At 43.6% G+C, this 17,125-nt stretch overlaps 1 protein-coding gene across 2 annotated transcripts in view; it reads right to left on the bottom strand.

Annotated features, from left to right (window-relative positions):
* Positions 1 to 14,430, bottom strand: part of PELI2 (pellino E3 ubiquitin protein ligase family member 2) — a 94,631-nt gene extending 80,201 nt beyond the window's left edge. The window contains exons 1-2 of one of the 2 annotated variants that reach the window (XM_078384019.1): positions 14,098 to 14,266; positions 5,406 to 5,496 (exon numbers count right to left, since the gene is read on the bottom strand). In XM_078384019.1, the coding sequence (XP_078240145.1) occupies positions 5,406 to 5,496; positions 14,098 to 14,119 (113 nt within the window). In that variant the 5' untranslated portion in view covers positions 14,120 to 14,266. Of the gene's footprint in view, positions 1 to 5,405; positions 5,497 to 14,097 lie in introns of both variants that reach the window. The other variant, XM_072986841.2, reaches the window with a different exon arrangement.
* Positions 14,431 to 17,125: the final 2,695 nt, after the last annotated feature.

Genomic DNA, 17,125 nt, shown 5'->3' with positions numbered 1-17,125 from the left:
AGCCATTCTCACAACATGCCCGAGCCAGCGTAGGCGTTGCTGTTTCAGTAGTGTATACATGCTAGAAATTCCAGCTTGATCTAGGACTACTCTATTTGGAACTTTGTCCTGCCAGGTGATACCAAAAATACGTCGGAGGCAGCGCATATGGAACGTGTTCAGCTTCCTCTCCTGTCGTGCACAAAGGGTCCAGGACTCACTGCCGTACAGGAGTGTGCTCAGGACACAGGCTCTGTAGACCTGGATCTTGGTGTATGCTGTCAGCTTCTTATTGAGCCATACTCTTTTTGTGAGTCTTGAGAACATGGTAGCTGCTTTGCCAATGCGTCTATCCAGCTCGACGTCTAGGGAAAGAGTGTCAGAGATGGTTGAGCCAAGGTACAAAAATTCATGGACAACCTCCAATTCTTGCATGGAAATGGTAATAGAGGAAGGTGAGTCCACGCCCTGGCCCATGACTTGTGTTTTCTTCAGGCTGATAGTTAGTCCAAAGTCTTGGCAGGCCTTGCTAAAAGAATTCATGAGTTGTTGGAGGTCTTCGGCAGAGTGGGCAACTATGGCTGCATCATCGGCGAAGAGGAAGTCCCACATGCATTTCAGATGAACTTTGGTCTTTGCTCTCAGTCTAGAGAGATTAAAGAGCTTTCCATCTGATCTAGTCCGGAGATAGACACCTTCTGTTGCAGTTCCAAAGGCATGCTTCAGCATGACAGCAAAGAAGATCCCAAACAGGGTCGGCGCGACGACACAGCCCTGTTTCACTCCACTTCGGATGTCAAAGGGATCCGATGTTGAGCCATCAAAAACTACAGTGCCCTTCATTCCCTCATGAAAGGACCTGATGATGCTAAGTTGTCGAGGAGGACATCCAATCTTAGGAAGTATATTAAAAAGACCATCCCTGCTAACCAAGTCAAATGCTTTTGTAAGGTCTATGAATGCCACTAAGAGTGGCTGTTGTTGTTCCCTGCATTTCTCCTGAAACTGTCTGAGGGAGAACACCATGTCAGTGGTGGATCTATTTGCTCGGAATCCGCACTGTGATTCTGGATACACTCTGTATGCAAGCACCTGGAGCCTCTTCAGCACAACACGGGCAAGCAGCTTTCCTACAACGCTAAGAAGAGAGATTTCACGGTAGTTATTGCAGTCGCCCCTGTCTCCTTTGTTCTTATACAATGTGACAATGTTTGCATCTTTCATGTCCTGTGGTACTCTACCTTCGCTCCAGCAAAGATGAAAGATTTCATACAGTTCGGTGGTGATGGTCTCTTTGCAGCACTTCAGCACTTCAACAGGGATGTTATCCTTTCCAGGTGCCTTGCCATATACACCTGTGTGTATATATATATATACACACCTCTGTGTGTGTGTGTGTGTGTGTGTGTGTGTGTGTGTATTATAGTGTGATTTATTATGCTATAATATATATATTGTTTTTTGTATTTTTTAATTAAAATGCCCCTTCTGTTTCCAAAAATATATTGATTCCTGTGCTGGTATAAAACCTTTATGTTTAGTGAATACAACATGTTCTAAAAACAAACAGGCTTAATTCTAAGAGCAATTTACTCTACTAAAGCAAGTCACAGTTTGAGTAGCCCCATCTGAGTAAATGGAACTTAAAGAGTTGACTCACCAAATCTCCACTGATTCAACAGACCTATTCCAATGTGCTTTACTACACTACAAGATTTTGGTTTGTATGTATGTAAGACAACTGCATAAGAAGGCAGATATATACCAAAGTAGGCATCAAGTAAGAATAGGGTGCCATTTATTTCTGGGTTTTTTTCCAAATCCCAGAATTCTCTAAGAATTTCCTAAGCAGAATTCTAGGGTTCCACAAACATGTGGTTGCAGGCATCTTCCATTCAACTGAAGGTCTCCTTCTATGTCTTCTTCTACACCTTCATTTCCTGCTATAATGCTTCCTGGGGTAGTGGTTCTTCAGGAGGTGCCCTCTATACATCATAAAGGGCAACAAGACAACCACCGCAAGGAAGCATCGCAGCAGCTAGCTTTCTTTCTTTAATTTTTACACCACCTTTCTCCCCTAAAAGAACCCAAGGCAGCTTCCATCACTGAAAGACAATATTTAAAGCTAAAGAGTATATTAAGCCAAAGTGTTTCAAGAACTCTGTATGGGAACGGATAGGGCTCAACAATCCCAAATAAGAATGTCTTTAAAATCCACTAAGCTCAGTCTATTATTTTTAGGAGAGTGCAAACTGCATTCCCACTGCCATGAACACAAAGATATATTTACAAGACATTTGCAACTGAAGAACTCTCAATACTTGCAATTCCAGTCTAGGATTCCCCAGATGTTGCCATATCATAATGCAGCAATGACAACAGAAGCCACAGTGGGTAAAACAGCTATCTAAATTCTATGGCCGTTTCCTTTGCTGTGGCAATAAAACCTAAAAGGAGAAGTTATGCATCATATGCAGTTTTGTACCAGTCACACTTTGTCATTTTTATCTCCTTTCCTTAACTACAAATCTTCAATACCCATTGCTACCTCCGGTTTGCAGTTTCCAATACATTCCTTACTCCGTCTATTTTTAGCCACCCTATTGCTCAGCTAGCCATAACAGCATTTTCCTTTCTCTACAAGGTATACCACCCTTGAAAACTTACAGCTAGGTTTTTACTTGCTCCAGTTACATGTATCCTCTTCTACCTTCCTCAAGCTTTGCTCTTCGTTTTCTGATAGTTTCTGTTTCATGGTCTATGACAGCTATGGAGAACCTATGGCATGCATGCTACAGCTGGCACACAGAGCCCTCTCTGCAGGCATGCGAGGCATAAGTCGAAGGATCGCTACTCCCCTCTCCCCCCCCCGCAGCCAAACCTGAGAAGGCACCTGCAGCCATGGTGCTAGCGCCCTGACAGGCAGCGAGCCAGGATCCGGAGCAGCTGGCGCTGGCGGTAGATCCAGAGTGGAGTCTTGAGGCACCTCCATGCCCAGGATTCCCCCTTCTGCTGCCCGCACTGCCCACTGGGTTTGGGGTTTGTTTGTTTTTTAGTTTGGTTACTCGGGCCCAAAAAGGTTCACCGTCATTGGTCTATGACATAAGACGTGTCTTTCCTTAGCACCTCCTGACCCATACAGTCAGTTCACACAGAGTGAAACCATTTATTACATGGCTATGTCTCCAGATTGCTCTCCCATAAGGCTACAATTCAGTTGTTCAGTTGAAGATGCCGGCAACAGAGACTGGTGAAATGTTAGGAAGAACCACCTTCAGAACACAGCCGAAGAGCCCGAAAAACCCACAACAACCAGTACTTTGGAGACTTCTTTTGAGGTCTTGTAAGTCAAGCTGTACTCCATTTGACTTCACATAGAACAGAAAACAAGACCATCTTAATCCAGTTATTGCACTAGTCATTGAATATAGCCTATGGGTCTGAACCTAATGGCCTCATCAGCGGACAAACCTGAAAGAGAATAAACCAACATGAAAGCAAGTGAGAACCTAACAGCAGATCCATTATGAACCCCAAACCCAACCTGCTCTACCATTCTGTATCCACAGCAGCTGACACAGGAACACACTCCTGCTTGCATTCCCAAGCAAAAAGTTTTAGACAGGGACATGAAAAGATGCTACTGTACTTTCATTTTCACTGCATTTCTCAGAAAACTACCTGTTCTCATGCTATCCAGTTTCATACTGGGTTATCAGAATTTTTTTAAAAATCATCCATGAATATTCCTATGTATATTGGCATAGATTTTTCCTATTAATAAGTGTAGCTGTGCACATTCTACTCATATACAATTATGTAACATACATATGGCTTTGTAGTCACTTTTACTCACTGAAAGACACCACAATATACATTTTTCGGAACTAAGATGCACTCCTTCCTGTTGCCAGACTCAGAAGGTACAAAATGGATGCAAAAGGAAATGTGAAAATTTCTTTCCCATCTGTCTATACCGAACCACACTGCCTCTGAAACTGGAGATTATATATAGCCAGCCATATACTCTTAAGAATTTACTGAAGCTCTTTCTTAAAATATTGCAAGTTGGTGGCCATCACTACCTCTTGTGGTTGCTAATTCCATCATGTGAACTAGTTGATCCCAGTTTATAGCACTTCTCAGTACCCTCTTTCAGAGTTCTATCTGCACCACAACGATATAACCAGCAATGGCAGATTACTGCTAACTTAAATGTTTCCTTTTCTATTTCAGGGTACAGATGATTTTTGTCTTATTGCAATAAGTCATGCGCACCCCATAACCAAAAGAGGAATTCTTGAATTAGAGGTAATCTATCAATGCTGGTCCATGGGTCACAAAAAGTCAAACACAACTTAACGCTAAACAACAACAACAAACAGTGCTGATGTCTCCATTCCCATTGCACAGGCAAAGCTCTACAAGAAGATTCCAACTATTATGAGAAAGGAGATAAATATCAGCTTTCTTTCCACCATACATAATTTTACACACATCTCTTGCAATTTGTCATTTTTAAGCAAAATTTCCAAATATGATGCTTCTTGGTAGTGGGGTAATTGCAGTCTTTTGATTGTTTTGACTACCCTTTCCTTCACCTTTTCCTGTTCTATAATATCATTGCTCAAAGCAGGCAAGTCCTTCCTCTCCATTACCTCAAACTGACCTTGCAGATCCCACACACCTGTAACTCCAATAAATTCCCCTATTGCAAGCCAAGGTTCTCTCCTCCTCCACGCACCCACAGCGAGTATTTCTAGCCCCTTTGGTTCCGGTCATGGTGGAACCACATGCAGGGGGGGGAGTCGTGCATGCAAGGGGTGGAGCTCCACTCAGCAGGGCTGAAAACTGGAGGGACTGTTGTATACAGGGGGGAATAAATGCATGCTTACTTTCAAGCCACAGATAACAAGTGCTCCTAGCCCAGTTATGGCAAACCTATGGCACATATGCCACAGCTGGCACACAGAGCCCTTTCTGCGGGCACACAAGCCATAAGTCGCCGGATCACTACTCTCCCCCTCTGCATCAAAATCTCACAATCCAGAGGAGCTGGCGCTGGCGGCGGATCCGGAGTGGGGTCTCAAGGCACCTCCGTGCCCAGGATTCCCCTTTCTGCCACCACTTCCAGCTCTGCCACCAGCATTTCCGGTTCCTCCGCCGCTGCTGCGCCTGCTGCGGCCTGCCGCCTGCTGGGTTTTATTTTGTTCTGTTTTTCAGTTTGGGCACTCGGGCCCAAAAAGGTTTGCCGCTACTGCCCTAGCCATATTATGATTTTAGAACTTATATTTTGGAAGAGTTGACATGTATTTTTCCCCCTTACAGTAGGCTCCATAATTGATGCCCTGCCTGGTGAAAGCCCATATGGGCCAAAAGCTAGAACTGTTTGTGATCTGTAGTAGTCTAACAGAGATATCACTTACCATTTGCCTTTGGAGTATATACAAGGACCACACAGATTTTTTTCCTTTCTGTTAGATTTTGAAAGATACCCTGAACCCCTCATGGCACCATCTGCAACCAAGCATAGGCACTGACTTAATATCATTCAAGCAAAACTGCTAACTGAGAACAGCATCTTCCTTCAACCAAAAGGTCCTACTATTAATGTGGCTGTAATTGGCTTGTCTAGTTGGTAAACATATTTTTCCCTACTGCTCTGACATGAGATTTCCTTCATTTTTGCGTATCACCAATCCTCAGCCAAAAGGAACCTTTTTTGTTCAGCAATGAAAAGGGGTGGAGAAAATGCTCAGTAGCTGGTAGCCTTATGTTGGGCACAATTCAATCAACACTGACACATTGAACTCTCTCTGTGTGTTTGCGTCTCTCTCTGTGTATGTAATTCAACCAACACTGGCAGAGGTTGAACTCTGTGTGTGTGTGTGGGGGTGGCCTAACTGTATACACTCCAATCTGCCTTTGGAGTGTATACAAGGACCTTCTCCCCTCCCCCCTTTTGAGAGATTCATTAAAACTCAGTTTTAAAATATAGAATCATCAAAGAGGAACACAAATGAGATAAGCCATTTAACAGTGTTTTCCATCAGTTATTGCCACACATAATACACCCTCATTCTGAGATTCAGTTTTAAACATGCAATCACTGTACCTGTTAATATTACTGCTAGAAATAAAAATTCAAAACAATTATTTGACTTAATTTAGTCATCATGGCCCAGCATTAATGTCTTCTGAGAGTCTGGGCCAACTGCAAATTCCAGAGGAGCTTCTGGACTCCTTCTGTCTGAAATCCAGCCTCGGGGCTACAAAACTCATGTAATGTTGCTCAAGCCAAGACAGTGCAAAAACAATTGTCATTTTTTGCCCAGAGGCAAAGAGAGGTTCTAATTCACTTTCAGTTTTCTTCCAAAATTCTAAATCACAGTTCAAAAAGAATGAATTGCAAGTAAGTCTTAAAGCCCTGTTTCATGTAATATTTATTTTTCCTCACGCAGAGATCTGGGTAATATACTGGCTATTTTATTTCAAAGTAAAGCAAAATGAGCAAAAGCTAATGAAAGATTCAGGGTCCAATCCCAATAGTAGTCCCACTGTACTTATTTCTGAGCAGACACATCCAGGATTGTGAGACTAACAATAATCTCTAACTGTAATCCATGAATGTTCACAATTAAATACTGTATATGTTAAGCATTTAAGATACCACTATACTTTGTTTTTATTGTTACATATTCATTCAAACAAAGCACCAGCTTGATTACATGTTATTTTTTCTGTATTAGTCTAGATGTGGAAATTCACTTTCAAAACATTACATATAACCACAATTTTTCCATGATATGATAGTTCCTGAAAGAAACCAGCAGAAAGTAGCAGAAAGAAGAGGATTTCTGAAGTTTAACCAAATTTTAAATTAACATTAGTGTGCTTCAAACTGCACTATCTTTTATCTGTACTTTTCAGATTCTTTGCCACACATTTTAGGTCTAATGTGAATTCTACATTTTTATCTTATATGTAAGAGAAGGATTTTGCTCAGAAAGCATACACAGATACCACACCGGTACTTCAAGAATGGTCTAAAAGCACAAAGCTTTTGATCCAATTTTCACAGATAAGAACATGAGGGACTGGGTTACTTTGATCATTTCTTTTTCACCTTCTGCACTACTGCTACAGTTTCCAGGACAAAAAGTCAGCAACAGAAAAGATAACCAGCATGACCAAGCTGGGGCCTTATGCACATTATGACGAATCTATGGCAAGGCAATGTTAAGCAAATTGGTAAACCTAGGCCAGAGCTCTGTTCAAGAATTTCAGGTTTGAGACCATAAATACTCTTTATTACTAGTTAGTTATTTAAAATAATTATAGCTTGCAATTCTTCTCAAGAAAGAGGTGCCAATGTGGCTTATAATAAACAATATGAAAACTGGAAAGTTAAAAAAGCCAGCAAAAAAGCAGCAGCTCTCCCCGCTCCCCGCCTCCTCTAAGGCACCCATCTCCTAAGGGGGAGGGGGGAACTGCTTGCAGAGAAATCCTTTGCTTGCCTGTGGAAGGACAGAAAAGAGGGGGCCAGCCTGACTCCCCTTGGGAGGGAGTTCTACAACATGGGAGGGGCTAGAGCGAAGGCACTATCCTGTGTCCTCAACCAAAAGCACATGTTTTTTAAAAAAGACTCCCTTAATGATTTTAAAACCCAGGCAGGTTTATAAAGGGAGATGTGGTCTTTCAGATAGCTTGGAGCCAAGTCATTTATGGATCTGGATATCAAAACCAGCACTTTGAATTGTGCCTGGAAACAGACCAACAGCCAGTACAGTTACTGAAATAGGGGAGATGCCATTTAGGAAAGGCACATGGTCATCATGGAAGACACAAAGCCCTGAGCTGTTCCTAACAAACATTGCCACTGCCACCTCGTACCATACTGCCCTCTATTCCGTAAAACACTGATGGCTGCTCTGTGATTCCACATGCTAGTCTCATCCTTATGGAAACACATGTCTCCATGAACAAACCTTAAATTAAAAAAAACACTCCTCAGATACACAAGAAAGAAGGCAGCAATTGACAACAAAAATAAAATACAATAAAATAAGCTGGCAGCACGGCGCAATGTAGGGAATAAATATACTTGTGTTAGGTTCAGCATGGATGCTTGGCACCTTGATCTTTAGTTGCATGGATCCTCCTGCAACTCCAAATGTGACACTGCACTTTGCACAATGCCAAGGTACCTGCCAAGGCACCACCTCTGGCAAGGTGTTTCAAATAAACACCTGTAGGAGGAGGGGCCAGAAAACAAAGTCAGTGAGGGAGCCTTTAATATAAGGAATAATATTTGATCACAAGTTATATGAAATCGTACAAAACTGGAGAAATTTAGAGATAGACATTAATATAGGAGCAAGTTAAGCTTAGTTAATGATTCAATGAAATGTGGCTCACTCTCTTTCTAATGATGCATAAACATATAGCCCATTGAGAGGTGGAATAGCTTGCTTGAGGAATTACACACAGAAGGTGCAAGAAAGTTGGGTCAGTTGTTCTCACACAGTCAAACATACACACAGAAAAAGGAAGGAAGCTTTTTCATTTAGAAAGACAGAAGAATATGGTTCTTAACCTGAGCTACATATTTTGCCTTGTCTTAATTTAAAGAAACACACATTTTTCCCACAGGAAAACTACACACAGGTATAAATGAGCACATCACATCACTACTCTTGCAAAGAAACAATACAGGCCACTAAAATGCACCTCCAGAAGCAGCAAAAAAATTACAATACTTCAGATGCTTTTTCTGTGTACCCATTAACAGGCAAAGTAATTATGGGTGCAGCAAGATTGTCTTTTTGGCAAGCATGCACATTTTTTCTAGCACAATTACTCTCTCCCCAGTTTAAATTCATATATAAATTACCCTTATACTATATGGACACAGGTCACTATCTGAAGTAGCCACAGAAGATGTCAGTTACTTCAACTCAAACAGAAGGTCCACAAGGATTTCTTTTGATATCAGAAGATACTAATTGGGAGTTTTATAGCATTCATACTTTTCAAGTTAAGGCAGTACAACTACTGTTTGCTTAAGGAGAATTAAAACGTTCAAAATCTGACTGAACAGGTCAGTTTATTATACCCATTATTCAGCAACTCTCACAACACGATGAAGCATTAACACCCTCCAATGGCAAACCACTGAAGTTCTTTCTAATCCTCCAAATACATGATTATCTCATTCAAAACCTTGTTACCTGGAGATCTTCCTTTTCAGGAACGAGTAATAACTTCAGATTACATAAAGATTATTTATTCAGGGTTTTTTTATACATAACTAACAGAAGTTCAAACTGTTCTGTGATTATTTCCTACTAATGATCCAATTCAGAGGGGGATACCTTTTTGTGGCACCACTGAATGATTAAATATTTTGGCACAGATTCGGAGAAAGAATTGTGAGGAAAAAGTTTTAAAGCATCTTCTTCTTGGAATCACCTACTGTAAGTTAGTTTTGCATATTCTAACTCTAATATTCCCTATGTTTTAAAATGTGATCTGGTACAATCTAGGGGGGGAGGCATTTACCAGTGAAAAACTATTCCATTAAACAAGCACAATGCATCAGTTTTATCGGTCTGATGGCTTATATTTCTATTAAAATTCGCATTTCACTATGTATATACGGAATAGGAAATCTCAAGTGTTTCTAAAAAATGCTATTCAGAAATAGACACAGGAAGCTTCATGTCATAACATGATCACAGCAAATCAATTCAACATTGTAGGTTACAGAGAAGGAAGGCTAAACACTGCATATTATTTTACAGTGCAATATACATCCACATAACTAAATTAGGACAGATTTCTTCATAAAATGTACAGAATTAACCAGTAAGTATGTCTTGTAACAAACATTTAGAAACAGAACTAAAGTTCAAATTGAAGCCAAGGAGTCTACACTTGCTATATTAGAAATCACAAGTCCCTTCTTTCTGTCCTTCCAGATGTATACAAGCAGCTGCCACAGAAAATGAATCTCTCCCACCTAATTAAAACAGCAATTTCATATTAAATACAGAGTTCCATAAGTGACAAACTGAGAAGCCCTCCTCTGTTTTCAGCATGCCACAACTCTAAGTAAACTAGTCTTTGCTGTTAGCAGCTCCATCTGAAACTGCTGAGATAAACAGCTCTGCCACAACTCAGGCTTTTCAAGTATAAGAAGTCATGTTACATTTGCACAGCAATTGCGAAAATAATCCATTCCATAGTAACCAGATTTTGACAGATCTCTTGTGCTGAAAAATACTGTGTTACATTAAGAAACCCACACCACAGGCTACAAAGGTTTGCCTAGAACAGCAGGCTGAAATAAGAGCATGTTTCTGCTAATAGTTTTTGTTTCAAGTCCACTGATCCTGCATTCCTTCTGATATGTCCAAAACGAGCTAAGGCTCACTGGAATATACTTATTAGTTTCATGGAGGGCCAAGATTTCTGTGCAGTGCACTTGGCTTCACAGGCAGTTTTCACAACTTGTTTGTTTGATCAAACCAAGTCAGCTTTGCTTGCTGTGCAATTTATGCACTTTTCAGCTATCAAGCTATCAAGATTAAATACACTTGCAGAGCCCACAGGGACTCAGTGAACAAGGGCTTAGATGTCTTATGTTCAGCATCAGCTTCCATAGCACTCAGTAGAGACGCTCCAAGCTAGAACAGCAGGCCTGGAGAATAACACCAAGCCGATTACCACAAATAACCCCCTCCCTATGAAGTCGCATTGAAGTAGGCGTGTCCATCATCTCTTATATAGCCCACACTCTCTTCACTACCCTGCGTTCATCACCAGCATCCTGGGAAACAAAATCATGTCTATCATTTTAATTAACACAATGCCAGGAGTCAGGAAGGGGATGGCACAAAAACTTTAATTACAAAAAGCACTGCACAGGCAGGCAATAGCCATCTTCAGCCTGAGATCTGTGCAGAGAAGAATAATCTCCTTTTGTACGCTTAGAAAAAGAGTTCTGTGTATATCTCTATTCCTGTCATACTGAATATTGTAAAATGTTGCAAGTTTTCATGTGGAGAAAGCTATCTGAGCAGGAGCTGGCTTCTGCGACATTTGATACCAGTGGACTGTCCCCATCCCTTCTTGCCCAACCCTGATATAGAGCATACCAGAGATGACCCTGTACATACCTTTTGCTTTCTAGAATGTAGCCATGTAACAAGACCAACTATTATACCTGCCATTCCTACAGCTTCCGCCAAAATACAAGAAAATCAAGATTTTGTGAATTTCGTTGTATGGTATACTGTGTATATACTTACAATGACAATAAATTATATTATTATTATTATACAAAATCAAGAAACAAACTAAAAGAAATCAAGCTTCCAGATACATACTAGGCCAGAGATGAACAAAAGAACCCCCCCCCAAAAAAAAAGATGTGGGGCAGGGATTAATACAAACACATATCCTCCAGCATAAGCTGTATTTAAGAGCTACAACAAGCAGGGCTGCAGAAAATACTGGGGCCATGTAATCTTTTACTGATTCAAGAACCCAGAAATATGTCAGTTGAAATCATGGTTTATCAGGCTCTTGACACCACAGATCATTCTAGGAAGCTGTCTTTCTTGCCTCCTCTCTAACAGGCAAAAATAGGGAGAGAAGGTGAGCAGAAGGCAGTTGGAAGATCTATCCATTTCCCATGAATGTGGATTCCTCTTCTAAACCACAACAGGAGCAGCTCAACTTTGGAATCTGTCTCCACTGGTTAACTTCCAGCACAAGACAAATAGAGACCCAGACATGCTAGCACTTGCCTGCCCCTCCTCCCCTCCCCTTACTCCTTTCAATGTTTCCCACACAGAGAAAAACAGACTCCCCTTAAGCATGCTCCTCTATCTTTCCCCACCCAAAACACCTCTCATTGCCTCCTTTCTGCCTTGTTCACCCTCAGGATGCTCTACTAAGCAAACACATACCTATCAGGCACCTTCTCAACCCCAAGAGGAGTTCCTCCTTCCAAAAATGGGGAGTCCTCTAAGAAAACTCTGCTTAGCTTCCCAGAGGAAAGCACCCCTGCTGCGACCTCCCTATTTAAAAGGTCACAGACGTCCATAATTTAAAACTGTGCAACGCTCTGATGAGAACAGAGAAAGACTTCCACAGGCAATTCCACTTGAACACTCTTGCCCCAGCCCTGAGCACTCCCACATCAGAGGCTCTGTTGAGGAATAGACAGAGAGAGAAAAATAAAATGTTTCTCTCTCTCTCAGTACCCCCACCCCATCATTTCCATAGCCTCTCATGAACCACAAGACACCCCCCTCCCATCTCACTCCGGAGGTCTCTTCAGGCATTAGGAGGAAATCTTTTTCGCTTCTCCCCAAACACACACACACCCTGCAAACCCTTTGGCTTCTCCACCCCATTGGAAGAGCAATACAATCCCCCCCCCGGGGGGGGGAATCCACATACTGAGTCCTCCCTTCTTCCCCCTCCTGTCCCTTACAAGGCCTGGCCTTAGTCTATCCTGTTTACACAGCTGGGTCCTCTCACAACTCTCCACCAATAGCCTCTAAACATTCTTGGGCACATTTGGGACCAAATCTACAGATTCCCCCCCCCCCCAAGAAAACCTCCTCATACCCTCCAAGGGCTTGAAACCCTATGGCTAACCCTCAAGGTTCTCCTATCCTCTCTGATGCTGTCCAGCTGCCCCCCCCATGTATTTCCCCCTCAAACTACTGAGCCCCTATTATCCATCCCCAGGATCTCCCCCCTCAGGGAACCGACCCCTGTCCAGCTGCCCCCCCATGTATTCCCCCCTCAAACTACTGAGCCCCTATTATCCATCCCCAGGATCTCCCCCCTCAGGGAACCGATCCCTGTCCAGCTGCCCCCCCATGTATTCCCCCCTCAAACTACTGAGCCCCTATTATCCATCCCCAGGATCTCCCCCCTCAGGGAACCGACCCCTGTCCAGCTGCCCCCCCATGTATTCCCCCCTCAAACTACTGAGCCCCTATTATCCATCCCCAGGATCTCCCCCCTCAGGGAACCGATCCCTGTCCAGCTGCCCCCCCATGTATTCCCCCCTCAAACTACTGAGCCCCTATTATCCATCCCCAGGATCTCCCCCCTCAGGGAACCGATCCCTGTCCAGCTGCCCCCCCATGTATTCCCCCCTCAAACTACTGAGCCCCTATTATCCATCCCCAGGATCTCCCCCCTCAGGGAACCGACCCCTGTCCAGCTGCCCCCCCATGTATTCCCCCCTCAAACTACTGAGCCCCTATTATCCATCCCCAGGATCTCCCCCCTCAGGGAACCGATCCCTGTCCAGCTGCCCCCCATGTATTCCCCCCTCAAACTACTGAGCCCCTATTATCCATCCCCAGGATCTTCCCCCTCAGGGAACCGACCCCTGTGCCCCACTTCCTACCCCATATGAGTATCCACCTCCATTACCCGCCCTCCCTTTCCAACAAACCCCAAAGCTGCCCCCATCTGTCCCCCCCAGATGCCAGCTCTATTTCCCTCTCACCACCACCCCACAAACCCCCCTCCCTGAGGGGGTAAAAAACGAACCCCACACCGTTCAGCTTCCTTCCACTCTGAGGACCTTCCCTTGATGCTCAGGAACCCCAAAGGGGCGCCGATACCCCCCAAACACGCATTACAACACCATCCTCACGAACCCCCCCCACACCCGTTGCACTTATTTCGCCTCAGAAAATGCGATACCCCCCCCACAAGTTGACCTCAACGAGTTCCCCTCCCCTTCCTGACAGGATAGCCACGACTCACAAAAGGAGCCCCCCCCCAAAAAAAAGCCCATAAAAACGCTTATTCTCTCGTCCTCTCAAAATAAAAAACCTTGGGATTCATCTCTTTCCTCCCCCCCCCGCCGCCGTTTCGTGCTCCCCTCAGAAGGGGGATATTATTTCCCCCCCACACACACACACACACACAGAGAGGGGTCCCCCGAGCGACAGGACAGCCCTTTCCCGCCACCGCGTCCCCTCACTCCCCACCCACCCACCGCCCGCCACACGCGTTCACACGACCCCGGAGGCGTACACGCGTCCACGAAAGAGGAAGAGAGCGCAGGCGCGGACTGACCCGAGGACCACCAGCTCCCCATATTTGACGGGCTCCTTGTTGGGCGCGCAATGCTCCTCCTGGCTGGGAGAAAACATGGGGCCGCCGCCGCCGCCGCCACTGTTGTGGTCGCCGCTATAATCCCATGCGGGGCCAAAATTGAAAAAGGAAAAATTGTTTAAAAAAAATTAATTTGAAAAAAATGGCAGGGGGGGAAAACAACAACAACAACAACAAGCCCCCTCCTCCGGAGTCCGCTTCCTTATACGTTTCCCGGCCGTCAGAAATCGGAGGGGCTAGGTGGGTCGGGCGGGCGCAAAGCGCGGCCGTCTTTTGCTTCGTGCGCCCGCCGGCACAGACTTCCCGGCCTGGAGCCTCTCGCTCGGGCGCCTGGCTCTCTCAACGTGCGCCGCGCGGACGCTCAACGCCAACAGCCCCAACCGCCAGAAGGGGAAATCGGGAGAGACCAACGAGCGCCGCCCCCCTCCTCCGCCTCCTCCTCCTCTCCCCAAAGGAGGCGTGGAAAGGCTCCTCCCCCTTTTTCTCTCTTGCCCTTTCCCTTCGGGCTCTCACCCGCTCCTATGAACTCCCCTCGGTTTCCGTCCAAACCCACGATGGTATGGTCCGGTCTGTTATGTAAACATAAGAGTAAGGCCAGGAAGAGAGGGAGCCTCTTAAAGGGACCGCCGCCTTTAAAAACAAGAAACACGTCAATGGTTGAAAAGGGGAAGTGGCCCATCCGTTTGGAAACCGAAGAGATCTGTTCGTTCTGAAAGCTGAGACAACTATTATCTCTGAAGCCTGCCTCAACGGAAAGGAGGAAAGAAGTCTTAAACTCATCCCTAGCCGCCTAGAGTGGTCTTTTAGGCCAGATGGGCGGGGTATAAATAAATAAATAAATAAATAAATAAATAAATAAATAAATAAATAAATAAATAAATAAATAAATAAAATTCCATAGTCTGCAAACACCATGTTTTGCTTGCAGATTGATTAATATACTGTAAAAGCTAATGAATCAAAAGGATTAACTTAGGTGAAAAAATAATGTTGCGTTCGAAAATAAAATCTTAAGAACATGAGCTCCTGTGTTTATGGACAATTTAGTTTTAGAAGAGGTAGCCCTGTTCGCCTGTGTGAAAACAAAAGAAAAATTAAAAAAAAAGACAAAAACGTTGTGGGAAGTGGACTTGTCCATGAAAGCTCACATTGAAATGGAGCAGTTAGTCTTTAAGGTGCTACAACGTTTTTATCTTCTTTATTTTTTTTCCTTTGTTTATGCCTGATATGGACAATGGAAAGCAGAACTCAGAATGTTAACGTTTTCAAAGGAAGTCATTGCTTTACTCATGACTTCTGGGAAGCCACCTAGGCCTTATGGCTTGCCCAATCCCTGAGATCATTGAAACGATTTCATCTGCTTTATTTATTTATTTATTCATTCATTCATTCATTCATTCATTCATTCATTCATTCATTTATTTCATTTATACCCCGCCTATCTGGTCATTGCGACCACTCTAGGCGGCTTACAACAAAGTAGAATAGAAGCTTATACATAGATGACACCTAACTCCAGTTAAGCTACACTTAACAGTGGAAAATCTGTATGTGGTGGCATTACAGTGGGGTCTCTACTTAAGAACTTAATCCGTATTGGAAGGTGGTTCTCAAGTTGAAAAGTTCTTATGTTGAATCTGCATTTCCCATAGGAATGCATTGAAAACCATTTAATCCGTATCTGCTCTTTTCCGTCCATAGAAACTACAGTGGAACCTCTACTTAAGAACTTAATCCATTTTGGAATGGTGTTCTTAAGTTGAAACGTTCTTAAGATGAAGCAAAATTTCCCATAGGAATGGACTGAAAACCAATTAATCCGGTCTGGCTGTTTTTTTGTTATGTAGAGGTGCGTTCGTACATTGAAGCATTAGTTCCCATAGGAACTAATGCAAAGCTGGTTAATACGTACTCTACCACCAGGGGGAGAAATTTTTTTAAACCTAAGATGACCTAAGGTTAAAAAAAGAGCAGGAAAGGTTTTTTTTCCTGTTCTTATCTTGGATTTCTGTTCTCAAGTAGAAGCAAAATTTAGCAAATGGAGCTGTTCTTAAGTTGGATTGTTCTTAAGTAGAGACATTCTTAAGTAGAGACCCCACTGTATTCGCATACAGTATTCAAACACTTCAGAAGGCCAGCTTTGAAACTTGCAGATATAACGCACTGGCCAGAATCTTACTGGCTTTCATTCTGCTGGTGTTTGCTTTGTTGCTGTTGTTTAGTCGTGTCCGACTCTTCGTGACCCCACGAACCAGAGCACGCCAGGCCCTCCTGTCTTCCACTGCCTTCCGGAGTTGGGTCAAATTCATGTCAGTCACTTCGGTGACCCTGTCCAGCCATCTCGTCCTCTGTCGTCCCCTTCTCCTCTTGCCTTTACACTTTCCCAACATCAGGGTCTTTTCCAGGGAGTCTTCTCTTCTCATGAGATGGCCAAAGTATTGGAGCCTCAGCTTCAGAATCTGTCCTTCCAGTGAGCCACTCAGGTGTTTGCTAGCTTGCCCTAATTGACAATCTCTGGCTGGCCCAGTTGGGTGCATGACTAGACATGTGAACCCAAGACATGCCTTGATCTGTTAGATGCAATTGGCCATGACAAATTCTGCAAACCTTGAGTGAACTTCCAAGGGATTCTGGCCTCCAGTTTGTACAGCTAAGTCCTCTAAAACCTGTTTTGTCCAGTGTTTCTGAACACCATAAATGTCTTCTTCACAAGGATGTTGGGCAATTCTTGAGAAGGGCTAGACATAAGACTGCCGGCCACTGGAAAATGACTGCAGGATACACCACTGGTGGCAAAAGTATGGAAAACATCATGGTCAAAAAGTGCAGACAAATCAAAATAGATCGACTAGAGGGATAGCAGAGGAATCTACTCATGGAAAACTGTATTTCTGTTTATTTTTATTGTTTTTCTAATGTGAACAAGCTGCCTTTAAACATATTCCCACTTGAAGCTTGTATTGCTTTTTTTGGAAGGTTTGTATTTGAA

The sequence above is a fragment of the Pogona vitticeps genome, chromosome 1 (assembly GCF_051106095.1).
Source record: "Pogona vitticeps strain Pit_001003342236 chromosome 1, PviZW2.1, whole genome shotgun sequence".
Lineage (NCBI taxonomy): Eukaryota > Metazoa > Chordata > Lepidosauria > Squamata > Agamidae > Pogona > Pogona vitticeps.
Note: the sequence above shows the minus strand (reverse complement) of the source record. Positions and strands in the feature narration are given on the sequence as shown.